The 27,431-nt window shown below is 42.0% G+C and overlaps 1 protein-coding gene across 1 annotated transcript in view; it reads right to left on the reverse strand.

The window, feature by feature from the left end:
* GPR158 (G protein-coupled receptor 158) overlaps positions 1 to 27,431 on the reverse strand; it is a 147,851-nt gene that overhangs the window by 105,407 nt on the left and 15,013 nt on the right. Inside the window, exon 2 of the mRNA XM_018557950.1 lies at positions 9,535 to 9,640. Within this exon, the coding sequence (XP_018413452.1) occupies positions 9,535 to 9,640 (106 nt within the window). The remainder of the gene's footprint in view (positions 1 to 9,534; positions 9,641 to 27,431) is intronic.

Genomic DNA, 27,431 nt, shown 5'->3' on the forward strand with positions numbered 1-27,431 from the left:
TCAGCTTTAATTTTCTTTCCCTTTTGACTTCAAAATACTTAGCCAGAATCCCGAAAATGTCACCCAAATCCCCAGTTTTTGCCTGGATTTCAGAGAAACAAAGACTTATTTTCAGTTATCACTATGGCAGACTGCTTTTTACAAGCCTCAAGTATTTGGGAATATAAAAGCATTCTCTGGTGTCAGCATAAAACCACATCCTGGTGTCCGTAAATGTATACTTTCCTCCTCTGGGTTCACATCATAACAGTGCACAAAGCCTGCCGCAGCAAAATGCATGGGTGTGGCTATTTAAATTAAGGGAGGGGCTTACCATGCATACACATGATAAAAAAGCGACATAAACATAAATCATAACGCAATATATTGTATGTGTGTTTCAGAAAACTGCCGTTTCATAGAGATCTAGAAACAACCCAGCTCTGAAAATCGACAATATCAGCAATTTTCTGTCAAAACACGATATTACAATATTACGATTTCTTTTTTAATCAAAAGCTGAGCTTATTAAAATCTTAACCAACTGATATATACAGTATACGAAAGGCTTTAGAAATAATAAGGATCTTCAGATTTTAATAAGCTGAAAGTTCTTAAGTTAAAAGTCAATCATAAGGCAATTATGTGTTCTTTTTGCCATATATTGCAAGATGATTATTTTAAGGAAACTTTCAACTTATTAGATTCTTAACTGTCTTAAAACATATAATAATGCAGTTCAGATAAAAAAGCATTAATCACTGTCAGTGTGCCGCAGTCAGGCCACAGCAATTCATTCTTCAAAGTTCAAAACTGAAGCAACAAAGTTGTTCAAGTGATTATCTCAAATAGCTTCCCCCTCCTAGAGCTCCTGCTCTGTGTTTAAATTAGAGATAACAAGGCTGGGAGGCTGCTGAATTAGGGTTGGTAGGGGGGCAGGACAGGTTGAGCTGCTGAGTCACTATGGGGTGGGGAAGCAGGATGAGCTGAGCTGCTGAGTCACTATTGGGAGGGGGAGCAGGATAAGCTGAGCTACTGAATCACTTTTGGGAGGGGGAGTAGGATGAGCTGAGCTGCTGAGTCACTATTGGGATGGGGAGCAGGATAAGCTGAGCTACTGAATCACTATTGGGAGGGGGAGTAGGATGAGCTGAGCTGCTGAGTCACTATTGGGATGGGGAGCAGGATAAGCTGAGCTACTGAATCACTATTGGGAGGGGGAGTAGGATGAGCTGAGCTGCTGAGTCACTATTGGGAGGGAGAACAGTAGGGATGCACAAATACTTTTCGAGTACCAGTGCAGATACTTGGCATTTTCATGAGAACTACCAGGGTTGCAGCTGGGATCTGGCTCTGGCCACCACTGTCCTGAAATCATTAGTCGATATTGTTTTAGAAAAACTGTCACATGACAATAAACAAAAATGTATCAGTACTCATACTTGTAAGTACTCGGCACGTACCAGTACTCGTACTCGCAAAACTGGTATCTGTGCATCCCTTTATATATATTTATAAAAACAAAATCCAAAATACATTAAAACAGAGATGTACAAATCACAGGAGCTCCGTGTGCTCCTTACAAATGACAGCGGCCTCCTCATTTTTGAATTTTTCTCTAGTCCAGTCTTGGAGCTCAAAAGTATTGGTACTTGTACCGATTACAGTACTTGGCATCTGTGCAACTCTAGAGAACAGGTTGGGATGAATATATTAATAATAATATTGGAAGGGGGTGCAAGGTGAGCTGAGCTACTGAGTCACTGTTGGGAGTGAGAACAGGTTGAACTGAGCTGCTGAGTCACTGTTGGGAGGAAAACCAGGATGAGCTGAGCTGCTGTGTCACAATTGGGAAGGAGAGCAGGATGAACTGATCTGCTGAGTCACTTTGGAGGGATTTCCTCTCACTTCCTGTTGCGGCTATCAGACAGGAAGTAAACAGAAACCTCCCCAGCTGGACACAGATGGAAAAAATAAAACTGGCATGGGTTATAACGTACTCTATCCAGAATAAAAAAAAACAAAAAAAGATTTGGCTGTAGCTCTGCTTTAAGCTCAGCCTATTACAAGGTCTTACAAACTCTGGGCAACACAGTGACTTAGTGGTTAGCACTTCTGCCTTACAGCGCTGGGGATCCCCCAGCTCGAATTCTGGCCAGGACACTATCTGCAAGAAGTTTGCATGTTCTCCCTGTGCTTTCATGGGTTCCCTCTGGGTACTCTGATTTTCTCCAATGTGCTGGAAGGTTAATTGGCTCCAGTCTAAATCAACCCTGTATGTATGTGATATAGGGGTCTTAGATTGTAAGCTCCTCCAGGGCAGGGACTGATTTAAATGCTGCATAAATTGTCAGCAATATATAAATACCTGTAATATAAAATAAAAGGCAAATCAAACTTCCTGGATATCTGTGTCAAATTTTGCCTCCCTGGTAGAAAATAAAAATCCTTCCTGACCCCTTAGCAACTGGACTGCTTCCCTGGATAAGTATATTAACATGCTATTAACATGGAGGCTAGACCAGATAATCAATGTTCTGGTGCTGCTGCCCAGCAGTCAATGAAAACCACCACTCGGATAAGCATAACTGAACCCCAAAACCCCTAAAAATTCACAAATGCACCCTAATTCTAGCACAATAACACATTATAAGAAACAAACTCATAGACATAATAACGTATATATTACATTTTAGCTACTGGAATGGTTTATAATGCTATTTCTTGCTAATTAAAATTCTTTCCATTGTAGTTTTATGTACATGTTTATATGACATTGTCATTTATCCTGAAAGCAGAATTAATTGACAAACCATTTAATCCTAATGATACATTCAGATGAAATTCAGGAAAGCTTTGGAAATACACGAAATGTCAAGAGGGGAAATTATAGATAACTGCTATTTATGTTTCACTGATGTTTCCTAAATCATATGATTCATTCAGTCAAGCTTAATTCTTAAATTGTTGCTGACCTTATTTTGCTGAATGAGCAGTGCAATCTGCAGATGATGATGTGTCCCTATAGCATGAGAGGCCTGTTTCCATGGTGACACATCCCAGGTAAAATGATTCCACAACCTTGCTAAAATATGACCACGTAGTCAAGCTATTGATATTTGTCTGGTTACGCGAGGTGACTAATGGATGGTTTTAAATGGTTTTGCTAATTAATAAATTTGCAGGGCTACCAGATTGTACTACAGACTATAATATCACTAAAGAGGATTGGAGCAAGAATTACTGCTATTCCTGTTACTTTTCTCAAGATACAGCTGGATGGTTACATTTCCAACAAATAATAGAAATGTTGTCATTCTATAATGCAAGCCTGACCTAAAATGATTCCAAGGTAACAATGGTGGTGAAGTGCAGGGATCTTGAGGTGTCTGCAAGCCCTGGTGTTAAGCTAACCATACCATTGACCATTTACAATTTCATTCTAAAAAAAAAACTGTTTTCGGAACAATTCCCTACAGGTGAATGGGTTTAAATCAACAAATGATTTTGACTGCAGTGATAAAAAAATGGAGCTGGGTGGAAATTCTAACAGCGAATGCATATTTTGTTTGAGAAACTCCATTCATTTTCAAAATCATATGTTAAAATCAAACAAAATATCTAACAACATTCTACAGGTTTGATCAATGATCGAATGTTCCGATGTGATTTTTCATATAAAAAGTTTGTTTCGAAAATTTACCAATATTTACCCAGGATTAGCCTTCAGATCAATCAATTTGTCCCTGTGGAGCTCCCTTGGACCAGGGGCCAGGCTGTACATGGGGCCTTGATTTCTATCCAAGTCAAGATCAAGCCCCGCCTCTTCCTTCTCCAATGCTGCACCAAATGTCATTAAACTGAAAAGTGCCACATCCACTACTGTCCACTAAAATTCTACCACTGGACAGTTGAATGGTGGAGGCAGGGTTAGCGTCAGGAAGATGTGGTTTGGGCTGAGGACCAATTTCCATGCACAGCTTGGGTCTAGGAACCAAGGGGGCTCGATGGGGACACATTTGAAGGCTGTGGAACACAATTTTACACCTGAAATGGATTAACTAATTTTTTTTAAACACATGAACCCATTAAACGATCATTACAGATTGTAAGATAATAGCACGGTAGTTAAACATTGACGATCCGATCACTGGTGAGAACTTTGCAGTGGTGGGATCACTGTGGAGGACGCATGCAGGCAATGGAACACTCCCCTGCTTGCATGTGTTGTTCCCTTTTCTGCTAAATGAGTGAGGTGCTGCTCTCTTGCCATTGACTTTTGAAGCGTTGTCAGGTGCTAGGTAGCGATACCACATTGTTGAAGCCGGCGAGGGAGCGACACATAGAAAGCAGGTGAGTGTTCTGTCTGCATTTTCTAGTGGTCTTATCATTAATTATTCTAAAGGTGCCCATACACCTTGCGATTATCGTACGATAATCACGGGAAAACCCGCGATGGTACGACAATCGCAATGTGTATGGAAGGCGTGCGACCGCTTCTACTGTACGGTCGCACGTCTTTTGTCTAACGAGCATTTTTGAAAACCCGCTGAGAATCGGCGGCTTTGTGGCATGCTCAGGAGACAAATGCCGAACGGGCCAGTGTGCAAGCGCACACTGCCCGTTCAGCATTGCAGTCATCGGAAGCCCGCCCCTCAGGGCGGCGGGCTTTCGATGATCGCAAGTACGATCTGCCTGTCCAAGATGGGCAGATCGTACAAGCTTTTAATTAGCTTACAACCATCGCAAGACTTTTGTAAGGTGTATGGGCATCTTAAGTCACAACAGTAGTGCAAGCTTAAATGTTTGCACACAACACCTAAAACCGACAGCGTCCTAGCAACCAATGATGGTGTGCTCCCGGCAGTGTCCTAGTAACCAGTAAGAGGGAAGGGGGTGGAGCACACATTATTTCCTTTACCCAACTGTGAAATTTTGGATTTCCCAAACTTTCTGTCTCAGTGACAAGGATTATCAGGACAATTAGAGAGGATGAATCTACACAGCATGGACGTGGACAGAAATAAAACCTGAGTTGCTTGACTAATCCTCCCCTCCTCCATACTAAACTTAAAGTGTATGTATGTACAGTTTGTATGTATGTATGTATGTATATCTGTATGTATGTATACATACACTTGAAATGTACCTCCATTTTAACAAAGAAAACCCAGCTAAAGCTCCTCGCCACCCATGACACCCTTTTCAACCCCCCCATTTAAAAAAATATACATACATGACTTATTTCAAGGGTCTTCTTTACGTTTTGAAGATGTTGCCCCTACTCTCCCCCTAATGACAGGCGGTCCTTACTGTTGCACTGAACAGGTCATTATTTGAGCATGCTGCAGTGTGATGAAGACTGGTGACATCTAGTGGCACAAATGAATTACTGCAAGGACAGATTTGGATTTCAGATGAGTATTAGAGCAAGCTTTAGCTGTGCTAATTGTTTCTTGTTGTTACCTGGACTTCTGCTTTAAAGAAGAACTATGGGCTACCCCCACACTGCAAGGGCTAAGTGCTCATTTTCTCTAGGGAGCTAAAATAATAGAGATATACTCACCCGAACCATAATCCTGGCCGACTCCTAGACCGGTCCCTTCACCTTGTCTCTTCCTCCAGCAATGAAATGCCCCTTGGCATCCTCACGTCCTATACACCGCATAGAATGTGATGACTCACAGGACCTTAGACCGCAGGAGCTGAAGGGACCGTTCTAGCAACCAGCGGGGATTGTGGTTCGGGTGAGTATAACTACTTTTTTAGCTGCGTAGGCAAAATGAGCAACTAACACTTGCAGTGCTTGCAGTAGCCCCACTGCAAGGCTTCAAATTTTATTTGCCCGGAGTTGTTCTTTAAGCTTAATTAAAAGAGGCAAACATAAAGAGAGTTCCCAGCTTGACACGGCGTCCATGGCTGTTATGAGCGTATTTCTGTCAGCCTCATTCATGGTGCATTATAACTGCCAAATGGCTCAGAGTTGGAAACGTTGGAAACTTTGTGGCAATTTCAACACCGGTCCCTGGGAGATAAAAGAAGCTAATTGGTGGCTGCATAGCTAGAATCTATAAAGAATTCCAATGTAAGATTTTGAGTGGACTGAGCCTTTAATGCTAAAATCTAATCAGCTGCAGCTTGTAAATTCAAAGGCGTCTAATAAGAAAGTTGGACTTGTCAGCTTGTTCTGTTGGTTTCTGTAGCTTAAAGACACTACAGGAATCCTAAACCACGCTGGGTTTAATTAGTCTCAAAAAACAAGAAACGACAGTAACATATATTGTGCATGGAGAGGAAAATACAATTAGATGGCTTCCACTGAGGAAAATAAAGCACCAGGCTCACAAACATCACATTGAGTTCAAGGTAATAAATATACACTGAAGAAAAATTAAATAATTGGACAGGCATGGCATAACACAACATTATGATTTTTTACTAAGCCCTGTTCAAACGAATGTCTTTTCCATAGATAGATTAAAGCTAAAGCCCAGGATGTGAGGGCAAGTGTTGGCGCCACTCCTCACAGATCGGATTTTACATTAGACACCACAGGTCTGTGCCTATAGGCAGCAGAGGCAAAGAGTTCTCTGTATACCTTTTGGTCACACATTTCATCTTATTGTCAACAACAGTCATCTTATATACATTGTAACAATATCCTAAACCAGGCTCAGAAAGCAAGACAATGTTCTGTTTCAAAGGAAGTGTATTTAGCACAGGGTTGCTACTTTGCATGCCAAAGGTTGTGTGCCTACAAGCTTCAGTAAGACCTGGTTCACACCTAGGCGGCATCGTTTTTGCAAGTGCAGGGTTTAGCATGTGGTTATTTGCACATTTATGTGCGTTTGGGACATTTTTACGTGTGTTCTGACAATGAAACTGTCACACGTCAGCTCTATTGATCGGAAAGTGAGCGAACAGATACCGTCGCTCACTCACTTTGCGATCACCTCCCTGTCAGTCACCGCTCCCCGCAGGGATTCCCCCCCTACCTTCTCTGATCCTCCAGCCAGCGCTTACTGGAGGAACGGACAGGGAGGGGGCGGGCACAGGTGTCAATAAGCTAGCTGGGTGGATCTCGACAGTATTGTCAGGATCCGTCCCGGCTGCTGCTGTAGCTTGTTATTAACTGAGCTTTTGGTCACGGGAGGATGTTATTATATGTCCTCTAGTTACCGTGAAGAGAACTATGGGATAAAAAGTTTACCCCATAGTTCTCTTTTAAGAAACATTGTGCAATGTGCTTCTATCATGCGTTTTCTGGTGTTTCCATTAAAGCCTATGGGGGGGAGGAAACAAGCTTGAAACCGCCAAATAAGCTCATGTACTTTTTTCTGCGTTTGGCTTTTTCCTGCTGGCGTTTTGCTGCTCAGGTGTGAACAGGTGTCATTGAAAATCATGGCAATTCTTGTGTTGGACGTTTAAAAGCACTTTTCCTAATTGTCAAAAATGCCTAGGTGTGAACCAAGTCTAAAGGAAATCCTGGTCTTTTGTAGCAGTGTGGCAGCAGGAGTCATGATGCTAATATATTGTACAATACTATATCTTGTGTCTTTGCAACATGGTGGTAGACAGCACTTTCAAAGAAAAAACTAGCAAATGTGAATGTGACCTAGCATGACTCGCATGTCCAACGCATTATGCCATTTATAAGTAGACCAAAACCGTTAAGCGGCCTCATATTTCTGTCACTCCCTTCAACAAAACGGCACCTAGGTACAATATGCCCTACTGAGCCATTTTGTTGAGGGCCATCCAGCATTGCTGTTCTCAGCTAAATAGAGTATATGGGGCTTTTATTAGGGGGATTGCTTCACTCTACAGTATATGCTGTGTTGTATGTTACATACTTTCAATTGCTGTACTATATATGTTATATATTACATACTCTGGCAAACTGTACTCTGCTCATCACCATATACATTACATACTATAGACCAGTGGTTCTCAACCTGTATAACCTCAGGACCCACATTTGTCCTTGGTCATTAAATCGCGACCCAAGTTGCACCGCACTGGAAGGCACGGGATGTTCCGGTGCAATCGATCAAACTGTATGCTGGAGATGTGTTTGAGGTGCCATTCAAATGAGTTCCAACGCACCTCCCGCACCAGAATGAACCGTAGGTGCAATTGTGTGGTAGTTTGCGATTACACTGACAGACACACACATCCACAGACACAATCTCACACACTCACAGACATTCTTACACACACACACTCCTAAAACTGTTTTAGGAGTCCAGTGTGGGCTACTTTGCTTTGGAGCTCCATCCATATGTGCATCTCTTGTACTGCTCCCTTGCACTCCCTGCAGAGGTGCTGGGAGCCAGAATGTGGTGTCACGCAAGGAGCTGTAAGCAATGCATGAATGGATGGGGCTCCCTCAAAGCCATATCTCCAGCCCACCCCACCTCAAGCTGACACTAGGTGCCGGGCCGCATAACTTGAATAGCTGCTTGGCATGAGAACAGACAGTGCTGCGCCATGGGGGAGGCCGAAGCCTCTTGCCTAGTGCAGTGGAAGGCATGCGTTGACCCACTGAACATGGGGTCACTTTTGGGTCATGACCCACCAGTTGAGAACCTCGGCTCTAGACCATTTTATTGTGAACAAGATCATTTCATCACCCACTGCAGTCCGCAGCACTCTGTAAGATATTATATGTATTGTTTTATATCACATTGTCTGGACTCCTGCATTCTATATGCTGTATACAGTATTACATACTCTGGACCCTAAATTCTGTATGCCAAGCTAAACACTAGTTGACTGATTTATAAAGCATTTTCGCAGTGCATAGCTGTGTGGAGTAGCTGTACCAAATACATTTTTAAAAAACACTTATTAAACCAGGTATCATTTATTACAAGTAATTCAATGTATTTTGCACAGAACTTACATAAACACCTAAATCTGTCCTGATATTAGCCCATTGTAAGTCCCTGAATGGTAGCACTCATCTAGAGATCTAGAGAGGAAGGGGCAGCACTCTTTTTCATTCATTCTATTATTTTGTAGAATGCTGTCAGTCACCTGTTTTAACACCAGTTCCCTGCTTCTCCTCTGTTGTCCAATCAAAGGCTGGGGGCAGACGACCAATAATTATTGCTTAACGGCAGTAGAGAGAAATTAGGTCAGCGAACTAACTATGTTGCTTGCCAGGTGTGTCTGGATTGCATAACTAGCTGAAAACATTTACAAATGCTGAAAACACTTCATGTATATGTATTGCAACTGTGCATTAAGCTGTTTGCCTGCAGATCAGCTCTAAGTGGCTTACATTATGTATAAACCAAGGACAGGCAGGAAAATCCTAATCGATGGTAGCAACACAAAAGGCTTCAGGCAAGAGAGGATGGGGGAAATTCTACCTTGGGGCATTTTGCCTCCAGGCTCCATAGTGACTAAGTAGGTTGCTATCGCAATGTTTTCAGCCAAGGCATCCGAACATTTTAAAAATAATACAGAATAGCATTGTATATCCTTACAGTCAGATTGCATGTCATATTGAAGCAATACAATACAATTTATGACATTTCTGCTCCTCACCTTTGAACTGTTATGCTGACACCTGTGAGTTCCCGAAAACCATCCGTCACTGGAGCACTGGTCAATGTCTATTTTTTGCAAGTTCACGTCCACTTTAAGCACTCCCCTGGACAACAAAAAGAAAAAGTATTTCAAGAGAACCAGTCTGCCTTTTATAAATAATGTTTTCTATAAGATAAGGTATACATTTAATCACTGTATGCCACTGTTTGACTGGAGTTTAGCTTTAAAGAGACACTAAAGTCAGGAGTAAAAATCTTAAAAATACATTCAAGTACCTTAACTATTAACATAAATGTATCTTATTTGTGTATCACTCGGCTGTAGATCCTCAAATCATCTCTGAATTGGTGCTGATGCTGTCCTTCCTTCTGGAGGGTGGCTAATTTTGTGCCCCATGGTCCCTGTGTGTGTTGTAAAGTAGTCACCGCTCCAAGCGATGGACTACAATCTCAAAACAAATTAGTAACTAAACCTGAGATTATAGTCCATCACAGAAGCGAGCTTTGAGTGGTGGCTATTTTACAACACACACATCAAGATTCCCCCCTTCATATCAAGATTCCCCCCTTTACATCAGAGTCACCCTTTGCATCAGTAGCCCCCCCTTTACATCAGTCTTCATTGTCCCCTTAGTATCACAGTCCCACTACCCCAAAATTTTAAGGCAACACAGAGGAGGCCAGGAGGCACAGCAGTGAGCCAAGGCACTGCGGTTGCGGTCCTACAATGCTCTGAAACGTCTTGGTGTTGTAATTGTTTCAGTTTAGTTTACCGCTCAACTCTAGATAACTTTTGCAAATTTTTAGCATCTTATAAAAAGGATAATGACAGCATCTGCATGAAACCTGACACGTGAACACGTGAACTAAGACTCTGTTCTCTGATGGAACTTAGGCTCCCTTATATTAAATTTTCACAAACTAAAATACTCAAGTTGCCATGGGGACTGACAATAAGCTGCATCATTACACAGTGGATGATAGAAGTTACTTTATCCCCGACTTGTCAGGAGATTCATCATTCTCTCTCTTTTTAATCTTGCAAACATGTTATAATTATATAACACCAGACACTTTTCAGAACTATTCAGCCTAGAAAATGTTTAAAGTACAGCAGAAGTTTGATTAGCTGTATGTGATGCTAGCAAATGTGGTAGAAACACTCTCCTTAGTACTGAACCGGTGTGGAATTTTCTTATATCATATTTAGTGTGCTGGGGGCAGGATACAGGGGAGACCAATGTGTGTGCTTGAAGAATGATAGAGAGGAGACCAATGTGTGTGCTTGGAGAAGGATACAGAGGAGACCAATGTGTATGATGGGGTCTGGATACAGGGGAAACATCAATGTGTGCTGGGGCAGGATACTGGAACAAGACCAATGTGTGGACTGTGAGCAGGATACAATGGTGAGATCAATATACTGTATGTGCTGGAGAAAAGACCAATGTCTGTTTTGTGGACAGGATACAGGGACAAGACTACTATGTCTGTTCCAGGCAGGATACAGGGAAAAGACCAATGCATGTGCTGGGGGCAGGATATTGGGGAAGACCAATGTGTACACTGAGGGTGGGATGTCACTAGTTGAAAATGCTTTGCTAGATTGTAGTTTCCAAACATAAACTACAAATAGTAAGTGCTGAGAGCACCATACTAGTAACGACGCTGGGACTCATGGAAAAAGGAACCATGCAATAAGTGATTTTCAATTGCAGTCTCAGGTTTTAAAGATTTGTGCTCCCTAATGGCTCCCTATTTTTTTTACATGACATTATAATACTGGTATTTTTTATAAATATTGGATTCTCATAACCCCTTAACATTGTCTTGTTTTTATAACCTGAAAGTCAACTCTACCCAAAGATTTGGGTTTCGATTTAGTGAACAGAAACACTTGACGGTTTCTTGGAAACCCTAATAGTGATATTGCCTAGCAGTAGATTGTGTGTCTTGTAGACTTGATCCCAAATTTCGGATGGCGTTAAGTTTGGACTGAGTTTCATGGATTCAGATGGCCAAATTCACATTCACATTTCAGTGTTATTTTTGGTAGTTAGGATTTCCAAAAGGCTTCTGGGTGAAATGGAACAAAGGCTGATTCAAAGGCTCTTTTTTCCTTATATCTGTTTCTGCTATTGCCAGAGCATGCTTAGCTTGACTGCCAGTGCCACCAGGTCCAACCCGTCTATCTTAGTATGAAAGGCAGAATATTTAAAGCCTCAGGTTGTTTTTTTGCCCCATCATCTCATCAGGGCTACCAGGAGCTTCTGAAAACAGGCTGCACAATTTTGCATCATATGGTACTCTTTAATAAACAGTTATTGAGCTCCAGGTGCAGAATATTAAATTTCAGAGGTTCTCTAATTTCCTAAACGCTCAGATGACATCACAACTGGCAGAATAATAATTAGATGTTCAGGGGAAAGATAAACAAAAAAATCATCATCAGGCATCATTCTGTTGTAGATATCTTGGCATTGAATTACCCATAAGACAAGGTTTTTGATGTTTTCTCTTTTTGTAGTCAGTGCTACTGGCTCCTAAAAAAGTACCTGCTGGCTCCTGGACTGAACAGACTGACACCTAAATTCCATATTATTTTTGTCCATTCCTGCTAAGATAAAGCTAACCAGATTTGACTCAACACCTACTACGCTAAAAAAAAAAGAAGTTTTTGTGTAGAAAGCCTTTAGAAGTATAAATTGTCATGCAAACAAATTACTGTTAAAGTAACACCAAACTCAGGGGTTAAATCCTAAAAATGTATTTAAGCACCGTAACTATTAATAGAAATGTACCCTATTTGTGTATCACTTAACTATAGATCGTTAAATCATCTCTGATTTTGTCCTGACACTGTCCTTCCTTCTGGAGGGTGGCCACTTTTGTTCTTCATGGTTCCTCTGTGTGTTGTAAAGATGCCACCGCTCCAAGCTCACTCCCTTGATAGACTACAATCTCAAAAGTTTAGGTTACTAATTTGTGTTGAGATTGTAGTCATCACGGGACTGAGCTTGGAGCGGTGGCTACTTTTCAACACACGCAGGGACCATGGGGAACAAAAGTAGCCCCCTCCAGAAGGACAGTGTCAGCACCAATGCAGAGATGATTTGAGGATGTACAACTACCGTATATACTCGAGTATAAGCCGTCCCGAATATAAGCAGAGGTACCTAATTTTAGCAAAAAAAACTGGGAAAAAGTATTGACCCGAATATAAGCCGAGGGTGGGAAATGAGGCAGCTACTGGTAGATAGATACCAATAAAATTACATTAATATTTATTTAAAAGAAAAATAACCTAGCTCTGTAAGTGGAAAAGGGGGTACAGGGCTACATATCATGTACTACGGATCATTTAACCCATTCATATTAGCAGAGGATAATTGTAAATCTATTGTTCAGTGCACTCTATATGTAGTATATAGTACATGTACATATAGAGTGCCTGCAACAATACATTTACAATGATCCTCTGCTAACATGAATGGGTTAAATGATCCATAGTACAGGGCTACATACAGATCATTTAATACATTCATGTTAGTATAATTGTAAATGTATTGTCTGCACTGTATTAGCAGTATATACTCTATATAGAGTATATACTGCTAATACAGTGCAGACAATACATTTACAATTATACTAACATGAATGTATTAAATGATCTGTATGTAGCCCTGTACTATGGATCATTTAACCCATTCATGTTAGCAGAGGATCATTGTAAATGTATTGTTGCAGGCACTCTATATGTACATGTACTATATACTACATATAGAGTGCACTGAACAATAGATTTACAATTATCCTCTGCTAATATGAATGGGTTAAATGATCCGTAGTACATGATATGTAGCCCTGTACCCCCTTTTCCACTTACAGAGCTAGGTTATTTTTCTTTTAAATAAATATTAATGTAATTTTATTGGTATCTATCTACCAGTAGCTGCCTCATTTCCCACCCTCGGCTTATATTCGGGTCAATACTTTTTCCCAGTTTTTTTTGCTAAAATTAGGTACCTCTGCTTATATTCGGGACGGCTTATACTCGAGTATATACGGTACATGATGCACAAATAAAGTACAATTTTATTCATAGTTAGGATACTTGGACACATTTTTAAGATGCAACTCCTGAGTCACTTTATTGTCTCAAACATAGCATAACTGAGTATACAGTTTTCTTTGGTCTTGTACTCTGTATGATGAGCTTAAATATAGGACGCTGCATCTTATCACACGCCATTCCTCTGTAAGCAATTTTCCTTTTAGCTCTATGTATGACACAGTTATATTTTATGTTAGGTGTTAGGAACCATGCAGGTGAAAAGATTTACAGTCTGAACTAAGAGCGTCACTAATTAAGTTTGGCCCCTTCACAAAAGTTATAGATGGTTATGTAAATGCCTGTGCAGTTGAGGCCACTGGCTCTTTATTTTCAAACATTAGAAATCTGCTGCTAAAAAGATCACACATGAAGACACCAGTTGGCTATAAATATTGCACAGTATTAATCAGTAGTTATCCATAGGATCCAATCAGATTTCACAGTTCAGCAGTTTGTCAGAACAATGAAATATGAATTCTGATAGGCTGCCCTTGGTGACTCAACTTTGCTACAGTAGCCCTAGGTCAGTGGTTCTCAACCTTTCTAGGGCCGGGACCCCTTGGTAACATTTGGCAAGTTGTGGTGACCCCCAACGGTAAAATTTAGGGATGACCCGGCTGCTGCAGCGACATCTGGCGGTGTGGTGGGAGAACTGACACTGCTGCGCTAGGAGAGGGCTGAGGAGGACTCTCACCTACGGTAGCACAGCAGAAATCACACAGCGACCCACAGGTTGAGAACCACTGCCCTAGGTGAACACTACTACCAGCTACAATAAAACCTGGAAAAGTCTGACACACTGTAGAAAATTGACAGTGGGGCTATTCCGGTCTCTCTTTTGGCTCCTGCTGCAGAAGTAACATCTTGTATGTGCACTTTCATTTCCAGCCTACTGATTCATGACTGGCTGTTGAACTCTGCAGGGTAGTACATACCAGTTTCAGTAAAAAGGCTGATCAAAATGGATCAAACACCCTGCTAGTCTTGTGCTAAATGGGGTTTTGCAGGGTAATTGAAATTGATAAGTCTGGGCCCTTGTTCAGACTTCATGGGGACTGTAAGCTGTGAGTTCACATGTCACTTACAGTGCCACATAGCCCATGTTCCAACAGAAAAGGAAGAATGAATGTCACAAATGAGGACAAGGGCCATAAACAAAAACTGGCCATCAGTTCTAGAATATGATGCAACAAAGAAGGAAGACTGTAAATGTTTCACCAAGAAGAAAAATATTCCTTACAGAGGCTTGCTGCTTACAATCTGTAAACCCTAAATAGAGCAGCTAAACTACTAATTTGTGGTTTGGAGCGTTCTCGCCAGCATGGCGATTCCCTGCTAGTTCGAGCCTAAAACCTTAGCTCTAGGGCTGCAACCAACAAGTCTATTAATCGATAATAATTGATAGAGCTGCAGCTAACGATTATTTTCCAAATCGATTAGTTAGCCGAACCATGTCCATGCTGGGAGGAGGGTCCATGCTGGGAGGAGGGCACAGCAAGCAGTGGGCGGGTGCAACAGCCAGGCTGGCTATTGCACCCACCCACTACCTGCTGTATTTACATTCAGCTGCAATCTGTGGAATCTTGCCACTGGCAGCTGTCATTCTCTGGCTGAAGCTATTCAAGTGCCAATTATAAAAGGTGGGAAAAAGTCATTTTCGGTTTCAGCCTCACAAATTCTGCTGCGGGAGGTACGCTGCAGTGCTATTCATTTTATGGCACCCCAAACTCGCCTCCCACCCACAGATCGCCTGCACTGGAATGCACTGTACCGCAGTGCAGTGCGATTGCAAAAAATGTGCATGCAGTTTTATTTTGAAGTAAACTTTATGTTTGTAACACTGCATTTGTGTATTTTATTTTAAATTAAGGATGGTATTTGTTTTATTCATTTTTTTATCCGATTAATTGAAAAAATAATCAGCCAACTAATCGACTTTGAAAATCATTAGTTGCAGCCTTAGTTAGCTCAGCGTGATACAGAAGCGTTGAATGGCTGCTCGGGGTAAGATGCCTTTAACTCCCACAGATCTGGCCACTCAGCCATGGCATTAGGATAGAAGTAGTGGGAAAACATTTGAGCAACCGGACTCTGGATCACTGAAATTGGGGGTAATGTTTGACTTTAAGCCCACATTTAATTTTGTCCTTACGCTGAGGCAGACATGTCATCTCCTGGGCGGAAATCTCACCAACAGAGTGTCGGTTTGATTTGAGGAGCCATGAGGTGATTTGAGTCAGTTAGTAATGAGCCTTTCTTTAGCCCTAAACAGTGGCACAGATCTAAACGAATGCCATATGGTACACTCAGCACAGCATGATATATCTCAAATGGAAATGAATCCAATTCCCACAGCAAAATCTGTCAACATATATATGAAGGAAAAACACAGGCAACCGACTCTGCCAAACAATTCATCTGCAGAAAGTAATTTGTTTATTTTATTCTGAAGCACATCACTTGATGGATGAGTTCACCTCAAACAAAAATAACATAACCCAAAATACATCCCGGTCTTTAGTCAGATTCGTTTTCAGAAATGGTCAGTTTTTGAAATGGTACATCAACTAGTTATTTATATTTTTAGTTCCCCATAAATAAAGGAACCCCAAAACAAGTACTAAGCAAAATGTTTTAAAGAAGCCGCATAGCAGAGCCATGAAGTTGGAGCATTGGACACTACTTTGTACACGAACACTGCAGAGAACTGCTCAATGGCAGCTACCAGAAAGATTTTACTATTACATGGTAACATTAAAAACAAAAGATTTGGGTATAGGTACACTGAAAGCTGGATGCTGGCAGACTTACAGAAAATGTGTTCCTTTATCAGATGAATAAACTGCCGCATGTGAGAACATTCTTTTCTTGGTGACATATTCCCTTTAACCAGCTGACTCCCAGTGATCTATCCCATACGGCATGCTTGTACCCTCTGCATGGCATGAATATATAATAAGTACAGAGCTTTAAAGCTTCATTCATAGTAAAAAGCCTCTTTAAAAACTGCAAAAGTGATTTAGATGGCTACACAGCACTCTGGCCACTTCTGCAAACTCACAAAATGGGTGCCAGACAACTTTCCTATACTGCTCAGTATGGAAGCTTTTGGCAATGGAAGAATGAATGGCTCCACTATTTTTTGACGCTTATACCGATTCCAACCCTCACACTAACTGCCCCCCATAAACCCAACCTGTAACCCTAATATTAACTGGGCCTTAATCCTAAAGTAACCCTCCCTGTACACCTAAAACAAATCTTCCCTGTATCCCTAAAACTAACCCTTCCTGTAACCCTAACCTAAATCCTTACTGTTTCACAAATCCTCATGATAACCCTGCCACCCCCTTCCTTTCAGACACACACTAATCCTCCCCTCCCTGTAACTGTAATACTAACCCTCATGCTATCCCTCTCTGTAACCCTAACCCCCACACTCCTCACCTAATCCCCCTGTACACCTAAGACTAGGTAGCATCCAGCTCTGATACCTCTAGGTGTCTGCAATTTATCCCTGCAGCAGGTACTTTTTCTTTTTTTTTGTCTAATGACAAAGCCTACCAAAGTACATTTATTACCGTATTAGTGTACTCTAGAATCCTTTGTGCAAAATACCAAAACTACTGCATGTAAGGAACCTGGTGCTGGTACCAGACATTCTAGTCTTACCTCCAAGCTTGTCCTATTCTTTTGTCCATCTCATTGTCAGGGAGTTAGAAGGTAGCAATGACAGGTGATGTGAAGCCGAGTATAGGAATTGAGTAAAGGAGTCTGTGCTGTGGGCACTACTAGAGCATCCTAAGTCATGTACATCTATGGACAACAGCCTTAGCCTCGGTAAGAGTGTACAATGTCACTGTAAAGTTTTTCTGTTTATATGTGCTTAGATAAAGCCTCAAGGTTTTCTGTGTAACAGTCTGCAATATCCATGAATGCAAGTAACGTCAATGAATGTTGTCACATCTTTTGTTGGCTGTAAGGAAAAGCATGGCCATGTATAGATAGACAAAGCATAATGCTGTATGAGGCTCAACTCAAGATAGGATACAACATGGACATTTATATATGAAAGCTCAGCTACTTTAAATAAAAAAGAACTGCACCAAGCAGCACAATTTGCATCTCAGCCCTATGACACAATTCAATTACACTTTTTAGAGAAGCTACAATCCTCCTTATAAAAGCTAAACAATGCTGGCCATATATTTGGCAACATTATTTTATCAGGTTTTGGCTATAAAAAAAGAAAGACTGCATGAGTGGTCCTCCATTTCCGCAGAGATCATGTGACCAAATGCCTAGGTTGTTAGTCATGTCATGAGCACTGAATGGAGCACATAGTCGCATTTAAAGTGACATTAAACCCTCAGATTATTTTAACATAAAACAATACTGTAATGTGTGCCTTACTGTAATCCATGGTTGTTTCCCTTCTCTTTGCTGCTCTTCCTTTTAAATCTGTATCTGTTCTCATGCTCTGCAGAACTTCTGTTTTGCAGCAGACTGCCTTGTCTCAGGAATGGATACACAGTGTCTGTGTATACGTTTGTATAGGCTTGAAACCTGAGCCAGCACTACAGGAAGAGGCCCTGAGCTGCAAAGGGAAGTTCTCCCCAAGCATGAGAAGACATGAGGATTTAAAAGGAAGAGCAGCAAAGAGAAGGGAAACAACCATGGATTACAGTAAGGCACACATTACAGTATTGGTTTATGTTAAAAAATCTGAGGGTTTAATGTCACTTTAAGGAAATGTTAGTATTTTATCACTTCTATTATTCTTTATTCATCTACTTCAACAAGAGTGTTGAAACAGCTTTAGGCCAACAATTGAACACAGGCCTGCTTTAAAGCAAAACTGTCATGTTTTAAATGAAACATTACTCTTTAAAGCAAGCTTGTCACTTGTATAAAAAAGTTAGACTATCACTCTGTACAAGAAGTTTTTTATTATTATTATACAGGATTTATATAGTGTCAACAGTTCCATTACAATATAAGGAAAACCTTATAATTACAATACAATTCAAGCCAAGATGGTAAGGAATGCCCTGCCGTGAGGGCATGCAATCTAAAAGGGTTTATACTTATCTATCAGACAGGCAGTGAGTAAAATATTCACTCTTTTATAGAGATACGATCACCACTGCTATCTGACACTTCTGGATCGCGTCCCCTGCTGGGCACTATGGTTCCACCCACTGGTCACTACAGGTTACAGTAGAACCACAGTAATACAGGACACACCACAACACAAGCAGGGGACGTGCTATCCGCACACACAGAAGTTTTGTACAGCACTTGTGCTATCTGCGCAAGAGCGTGTAGATTTCACTCACTGCACACCAAAGAACTAAGTATACACCTTCTTCTTTTCCAGGGTTTTACAGTGTGCATTATTTATGCAAGCGAAAAAACAGATTTCTATTTTGTGCACCTTGATTAAGGTATCTGAAAGGATGAGATTAAACAAGAACTCCAGGGAAAATGTGTTATTAACCCTTGCAGTAGGGCTACCCTCGCATTTCAAGGGTTAACTGTTCGTTTTTTGTCTAGGTTTAAAAAAAAAGTTATACTCACCCGATGCTCTGAGCTGGCTTGTTCTTGGACCAGTTCTTCCAGCCTTGGTCCCCTCCTTTGCAGCATTCTAGGGTCCCGTAAACTATAACGTCTATACACTGTGTATAGACGTGAGATTCCAATGCTGCAGCATAGGTGGAGAGAGGTTGGAGGGAGCGCTGTGACAGCTGACTGGCTTGGAGCTTCAGGTGAGTATAAGGCCCCTTTCACCAGGGCCGTTTACACACGGCTGCCGATAGACTTGCATAGAGCATCCACTTGGGTCCGGCTAACAAACTGACAGGCGGCCCCAATCGGACTGCTAATGTGAAAGGGGCCTAACTTTGTTATTTTTAAACCTCGACAAAATCGAGCACTTAACCCTTGCTGTGCGGGGGTAGCCCAACATCAAGCGTTTAAAAAAAGCTTTCCTGGAGTTCTTCTTTAACTGCTAATCTAGGTTGTAGGTCCGAAAACATGGGTGCACAAAAATTCACCACAAATTCAGCATAAGGTACTGGAGCCACTGTGGCCCTGTACACTTTAACCAGTTGACATCCGCGGTGTTAAACCCCCTACAGCTCTGTGAATCTAAGTGGAATGTTGAGCCAATAATGTGAAGGTGCTGCTAGACTGCAAAAGGCACAGCATTTAACAGCATCTTATCGAGACGTTAAAGGTAATATTTTTAACGTACTGTCTTTAAGGGTCACAGAGCTACTATGGATAACAGAGCTCTTTGGAAATGTATTCATGACTAGTGGAGTAATGATCAAGAAGCAGAAGGAGAGGTGGAGAAAGCACAGATACACATAATAGATTAAGCTGAAGTAGAGATAACCTTGCACTGTTTCTCTGGTACAGTTTCCTCTCCAGCAAGGAGAACAGTGTTCACTCCAAATCTGATGAAACTAGAAGTCAGAGATACAGTACCTCTAACACTGCAGATACGCAGGTATAGACATTCACACTGTTATTCAAAGAAGGGTGAAGAGTTTGGAGAAGGCAGGAGAAGTGAACAATCTAGGACAACATAGCTGATGTAACAGACTTACCTGCAGATGGACTCCTGCTCAAAAACGTGCACACACACAAGTATGCAATCCATTGCTTAAAGTTCCTGGAGAATGCGCTTTAGCACGTGAACCTGTGCGTACGCGAACATTTATGCGCAATAGCGCACGTACGCTCGTTAGCGTAAAGGTGCACGCTGGTTAGCGTGCACACTATCATATATATACAGACATGAAGCCATGACCAAGTTGCTGAGTGGTCTGTACTCTGTTCTTGTATCCTGGCTTCCTGTGTATGAACCCGGCTTGTGACCGATTGCCTCCGCTTCCTCCTCCTGATTCGGTACCTCTGCGCTCTGATCTCTTGTGTTTGACCCTGGCTTACATTTCCTGACCCTGCTCCTGATCTGTGATTCGGCACCTCAAGATTCGGCTCTCTGTGTATGACCTCGACTTGAACCTGACATCCCTCTTGGTCTGCTACTTGGTGGATCGTTCCATCAGCATCATTAGCAATGACATCCAGCCAGTGCTCCATCGGCCTCATACCCATTGCCTGCTCTGGTTTCAAGAGGTCCCGTTGTCACCCCGGTCCTGCCGATTCACCAGCTGGTCCAACGCACTCAGGCGCCTCCTCAAGAACCAGCCAGCCACCAGTATCGGCACCTGTGCTCCACTCTGTCCTTACATCCCCTGTCACTACTTCCAAAGGTGTAGGACAAGAGGTGCACGGGCAGCCCCCTTCTCAGCTGAGTCTCCAGTCAGGAACGTGATAGCTAATTTGGAAAAAGTCTCCAATTCAGCTCACTTTGCAGTTCAGCAATGTTATCCTAGATTGTTCACTTCTACTGCATTCTCCAAACTCTGAATAACCCTTTAAGTGTTCTGCTATCTTATATAGGAATTGCAGGCAATTTTCCAGCATACTTCCAGCATACTTAGGCATTAAAATTTCTAGATGTTCCCTATAGCATAGTGAATCTTCCCTTTTTGGGACCAGATCCACTTTAAGGTAAACCTTACACTAATAAGCCAAGATACGTTCCAGTTGAAAATATCCTGTAGTTTTTCTTTAACATAAATTGCAGAGGTTGTCTTTCATCAGAGGAGGCAAATGGATGAGTAAGGAATCAGACACTTTAAAATGGCTGACCTTGCAGTGAGAGTATTCCGCAGGTATCGCTCCAAGATTGCTATTCAGCTCCTAGTATCAACTCTCCAGCTGGCTTTGGGGATATTTACAGCACAAGCTCATTTGCAAACATGTCCCTTGCTCTGAAAATCTAATTAAATAACTGGAACCCTCTGTTGATCTTGACAGAAGAAATCAATCAGTGGAGAAAGGGAAGTGTCTTCTGTGTGTTCTAATAACTATGCAGAGAGAGAGCTGCCTATTGTTTACCTCTCAAGGTGTCACTGTCACAGAGAAGAACTGAAACAAATACACTAGTGACACTGGCTCCTGACATTCAATGCAGGAGTACCTTGTGCCAGGCACAGGGTCTCTTTCTCCCCAGTATAACCTTGTTCACTTTCAATTTTTGCTAAAGGTTTCATCTTCAGCAAACTTTTTACAGCAACTCCAGTTTAAAAATTCCATATTCTTCCATTAAATCATCCCACACAATTATTACCTTTTATATCACTTACCCCTCTACTGGATTGTAAGCTCTCACGACCCTCTCAGGGCCCTCTTAACCCTACTGTATTGAAATTATATTGTAAATGAACTGTTTCCCACCATTTTGTAAAGCGTTGCACAAACTGTTGGCGCTATATAGATACTGTATATTATTAATAATAATAAATAATAATTTCAAATTTATCGGCAGCATTCCTTAAAAAGCAGAGGCCATCACATGACTAACAACCTAGGCATTTGGTCACATGATCTCTGCGGAAAAGGAGGACCACTCAACGCAGTCATTTTTCTTAGTCAAAACCTGATAAAATAATGTTGCCAAATATATGGCCACCATTGTGTAGCATTCATAAGAAGCATTGTAGCTTCACTAAAAAGTGTAATTCTCTCTCAGGTTCTCCTCTGCTCATTTGGCTGGGGGTTCAATAGCCACCCTGCTATTGGCTATTGCAATTTGAGATAGCCAATAGCAGGCTGGCTATTGCACCTACCCACTGAGCCGAGAAGTGGACCTTAAATATAACTTTCTGGGTGGGGTTTCAATAGCCATCCTGCTATTGGCTATTGAAATTTGAAACTGCCAATAGCAATCTGGTGATTGCTCCCGGCTGCTTACATTCGCCTGTCAGCTGCAGAAGCTAGCAGTAAATTGGGCTGCAGGGGTGCGAGGCGCCGGGTGGGGGTGGGGGGAGGGGTTTAGGGGGGGTTAGTATTAACTCTCAAGCAACCAGAAACTAGAGTTATTGAGCACCAACCGTTCCCAGTGGGTGCCGAATAACTGGATATATATTTGCTGTATATATTTTTTCCTTGAATTGAACTAGAGGATTCTGAGACAGTTGGTTCATACTGCCACCTAGAGGGAAATGTTGGCACTAGCAAACATAAGTCAGTGATCAGTCAGGTATAACCCCTCCCACTGCCAGCATGCCTTAGTTTTTTGCTAGTGTCCTAGAGGGATGGATGCCTTTTCTCTACTGAGAATTGTTTAACTGCTTTTACTATCCATGTTTCTTTTTTCCTTTATTCAAGGCTCCTCTACACGCTGCTTGATCTAGTCTCTTTATGCAAAAGAGAGCATTCTCCCGATATTGGATCTCAAAGCCCTAAATATCTTAATTTGCCATGGAATCGAACAGGTCCGTCATAGCCAGCATCCATCTGGGAGACTTTCTGGTCTATGCAGAAATCAAGGACACATACTTACTTGTATCTCCCCATTTTTCCAACATACCAGCAAATGCTTCACTTTTCCATTTCAGCACTTCCAGCTCATGGCCCTACCATTTGGCCTCTCTTCCATTCCCCATGTGTTTACCAATGTTCTGACCCCTGAGCTCACCTTGTTATGTTTCCAGGGCATCCCCATCATGAGATGGCTTGTTGAGGCAAATAAAAAGACAGTACAATTCCTTACCAACAATGTGGCAGGGAAAGTTAACACCTTGAAAAAGGTTTAGATGGATCCTAAACCTTCACAAGTTTGCACTGGAGCCAACTCATACCTTGAAGTATCTGGGTCTGATTCTGGACACAGCTCAGGAAAAACTTTAAACTCTCTGATCCCATACCCACATAATCAGTCCAGGAGTCGATTGACTCTTCACTTCTGCATTAGAGTCATGGGGTTAATGGTAGCCCTTTTCAATGCAGTTATGTTTGCTCAAATTCAAATCCTATCAGATGTAGATTTCCACGCCTTCAGGTTCAGCAACAACCGGGACAGGTTTTTCTCCAGATACAGGGATCCTCTGGTGCACTCAGTGGATGGTGGCTCTGTGGGAGCAGTACAGCCTGATCTACAATTTTCATTCCCTGAAACTCCTTCCTCATCTGCTTGGAAGGATTGTGATACTCATAGAACTTAATTGCCCCAGGCAGATGTTGCCTTTTCTAGGTCATCAAGATCTTCTGTCATGAGGACCAGTTTGCCATTCTGCTTCATGGTCACTGGTTTTAATGACATGGCTGTTGAAACCCAGGCCTTAAGAGATAGCGGTCTCTCTATATGAGTGATTCCTGCCATGCTAAAAGCTAGGAAGGCCACTTACTGCAAGATCTACCATTTCACATGGAAGGCATACTTAAAGTGACATTAAACCCTCAGATTTTTTAACATAAACCAATACTGTAATCCATGGTAGTTTCCCTTCTCTTTGCTGCTCTTCCTTTTAAATCCTCATGTCTTCTCATGCTAGGGGAGAACTTCCCTTTGCAGCTGAGTGCCTCTTCCTGTAGTGCTGGCTCAGGTTGCAAACCTACACACAGACACCATGTATCCCTTTCAGAGACAAGGCAGTCTGCTGCAAAACAGAAGTTCTGCCCAGCATGAAAACAGATACAGATTTAAAAGGAAGAGCAGCAAAGAGAAGGGACACAACCATGGATTACAGTAAGGCACACATTACAGTATTGTTTTCTGTTAAAAAATCTGAGGGTTTAATGTCACTTTAACTTGGTACAAGTAAAGAAGATTAAATCCCAGGAAATACTCTGCAGTATTCTTGCAGGCATCATGACATTTTTGCAATCAGCAGGCACTTGGCACTTAGGATTTTTTTCCAGAGACTGTTTGCTTCTCATGCTTTTATAAAGACTTTTGTACAGGATGTCTCATGTGTCTCCTTCATAGGTTCACCCATCAATTTGTGGGATTTGAATTTGGTCCTTTTGGCGCTTCAAAACTGCCCTTTGACCCTAATAGAGATATTCCACTTTCCACTCTTGTTCACAAGGAGGGGTTATATCAGGCTGGTCATTGATTTTGTTTGCTAGTGTCCAAATCCTCCTGTAGATGGCATTATAAGCCAAATCTCATTGAATCCTGTGGCCCTTAGTGAATTCCAAGAAATGTGTTTTATGCCGAGTACGAAAATCTAATTGTTAAATGCAACTAGTGTTGCAACAGCCTATTTTGACTTGATTTGAGCCTCAAAATGTGAAAGGGAAAGGCACTGCATGCACATGTGTTGACAAGGAACATGGTAACATGAGTAGAGAGTAGAGAGATGCGCGCATCAGCCTATTACTGCTCCTTCACTGTCCTATCATAGGTCGGCAGCATGGAGATTGCATAGCTTAATTATAAAAGAAAAAAGTCAGGTCACCAGGCTGGCGTACACTCTGACAGGGCTGTGTACATCTAAAAACTGGATGGACAGAAATACAAATCCTTTGGCAGCTAAAACGGCTCATTTCAATGGTTTATTTGGCCACTTGCCTGGAGTTCAGCTTCAAACATTTTTATTAGCGACAGTTAAAGGCATTTAAAAAAAAACTAAAACCAATAGTAATTGTTAAGTTCCGCTCATCGATTTACTTATTTATTTTGTCCACGAACAGCCGCAAAGTCTGCTTAAAATGATGCACAGTTCCCCCCTGGATGGTAAATGCCTCTCTTTAAGCGACTCCATTTATTGGTTTATGTGATATTTGTTGTATTAAGTCTTGTGTAATGAGATAAAGTTTTCCTATTCTTGGCACAGTTCAGCAGCAAAGCAGCCGATGACAGCTGAAACACGCTTGCACTCTTATAATGAGATCAGAATTTCCTTGTGCAGACTGCATTACTTTCCTGGATGAAATGAGAAATGCACGGCTCCATGGAAACTCACAATAAAGTAAAGGTTTTCTAAATGTGGCAACGACAAGAGCTCATAAATCAACTCGTGCAGAAAATCTGCCATCTCGAAATTTAGTCTCTCTCAGTTTTTTATGGGAGGGCAATATATAAAACATTAGGGGATTGAAGGCTCTTCCAGTAAACGGTTAAAGATATCATTTCAATGATTCATCTTCCGTTACGGAGTAGGAGACATGCTGCAAAGGTGAGGATATTATAGAAGCTGCACATCCTCCGCTAAGCAATCCCTGCCTTCTTCCTCCTAATGACCTTCAAGGACAGTTGGAGGTCAAAGCATCATTCAACGTGAATTGTAATCTCTTCCTTGATATAATCTATAGCTAAACAAATTTTACAGGCGCACACCTCATATATTTTATATTTGAAATAAGGATGGCAAATAAAATTGAAACACCTGTTTAAACACAGATTGATAAAGAGATTGTAAACCAGGACATACAGAAAAGAACTGTAAATGTCATGTTGAAAACGGTTTGTTTCAAACCATAAGAAGAAGATTGCAGGTTTGAGAAAAATCGACCCAGGTTTTGATTGGCCAAGGGTTTGGCAAACCTGAACTTATTGGCGAATAATATTGAAATTTACTCCGACTGTGGCTCTGGGTATTGGATATCTGAAATCTACAAGCCATAAGAGGTTAGTCATCTGCCTTGGAGGTTCCCCATATGTCTGGGGTGGGCGGGCTTGTGGCCTACAATGTTTTTGATCCCTGTTTCTTGGTATAATTACGTTTTAAATAGTAATATGAGAACTGGCATTTTGCCTTTGATTTACCTATAATGTTGTGGTTGTTTGGTTGTTTCCGGGGATCACGTTATGATGGAATGTGGATGCAGATATTGCAGGGAATATGCAATCTTTGGAGATGTCTGACATATTGGGGACTATTTTCTTTCAGTTGTAGGGAAAATCCTCCATAAGGAGTTCATTCTCTGTGTGGCTGTCCGTCCTTTGTCTGGGCTCTCCCCTTTCTCACCAGCAGTATCTGGGCTCCAATGCTGCACCCATGCATGCTGTCACGGCAGGGGCGTCCCGAGGCCAGGTGTCACCCGGTCTCCAGACCGGGTGACACCCCGATGTGTCCTCATGCTCATGCTGCCGGGTCCCCTCCTCTCTCCTGACACTGTCGGGCTCTCGGTCCATGATCAAGTGACCAACTTTTTAGAGGGGGTGACACCAAAAAGACTGTCATTTTGGTGTCAGCCCTCCAATGGTGTCACCCGGGTGCGGGCCGCACCCCCACGTGACGCCACTGTGTCACGGTACTAGGGATGTGAGCCCACAGACGAGTAGGTGCCACAGGATCCCACAGGGAATGGAATCTAAGGGCCAGCCAGTGTTCTGCCAGGGACCCCCTCACGGAAGTTTGGACTTAGCTGCGTGCGGACCCCAGGTCACAAACCCCAGGTTCACCCTGTTCGTGTGGAGAGTACCCGAAGACCCAGGACACAGTGCAGGCACGGATGGATGGATGGAGAAAAAGGAGATCTGGATAATGAGCCAAGGTCAGGGCGGGCAGCAAACGTAATCATGAGAACTGGCCGAGTCGGTACATAAGAGATCAGTCCACGTGAAGTCAGGTTAGGAATAATTGCACGGAAGGGGCTCAGGAACAAGTGTTGTTCAAGCAACCAGAAACTGGTCTGAGAGGGATTTCAATAGGGAGATACATGGGAGGCTGGACAGGAAGTATCAGGAAGGGAGGTATATTAACCATCAGGTGAAGTGGGCAACACCCATAGCTGCTAAGTCAGTGCAGCAAGAGCAGAGCACCAGCTTGTGGAACCACAGGTGCCAGCAGACCTACAGCAGCAAAAGGTAAAAAATAAATGCAAAGCAGTCATGCACAGATCAGCTCTGCAGCTGATCTGTGACACATGCTCATTGATTGCTTCCTGATTTGGTAGGTGTCATGTTTTGTGAT

This window comes from Nanorana parkeri, unplaced genomic scaffold (genome assembly GCF_000935625.1).
Source record: "Nanorana parkeri isolate BGI_ZX_2015 unplaced genomic scaffold, ASM93562v1 scaffold313, whole genome shotgun sequence".
In the NCBI taxonomy this organism is placed as follows: Eukaryota; Metazoa; Chordata; class Amphibia; order Anura; family Dicroglossidae; genus Nanorana; species Nanorana parkeri.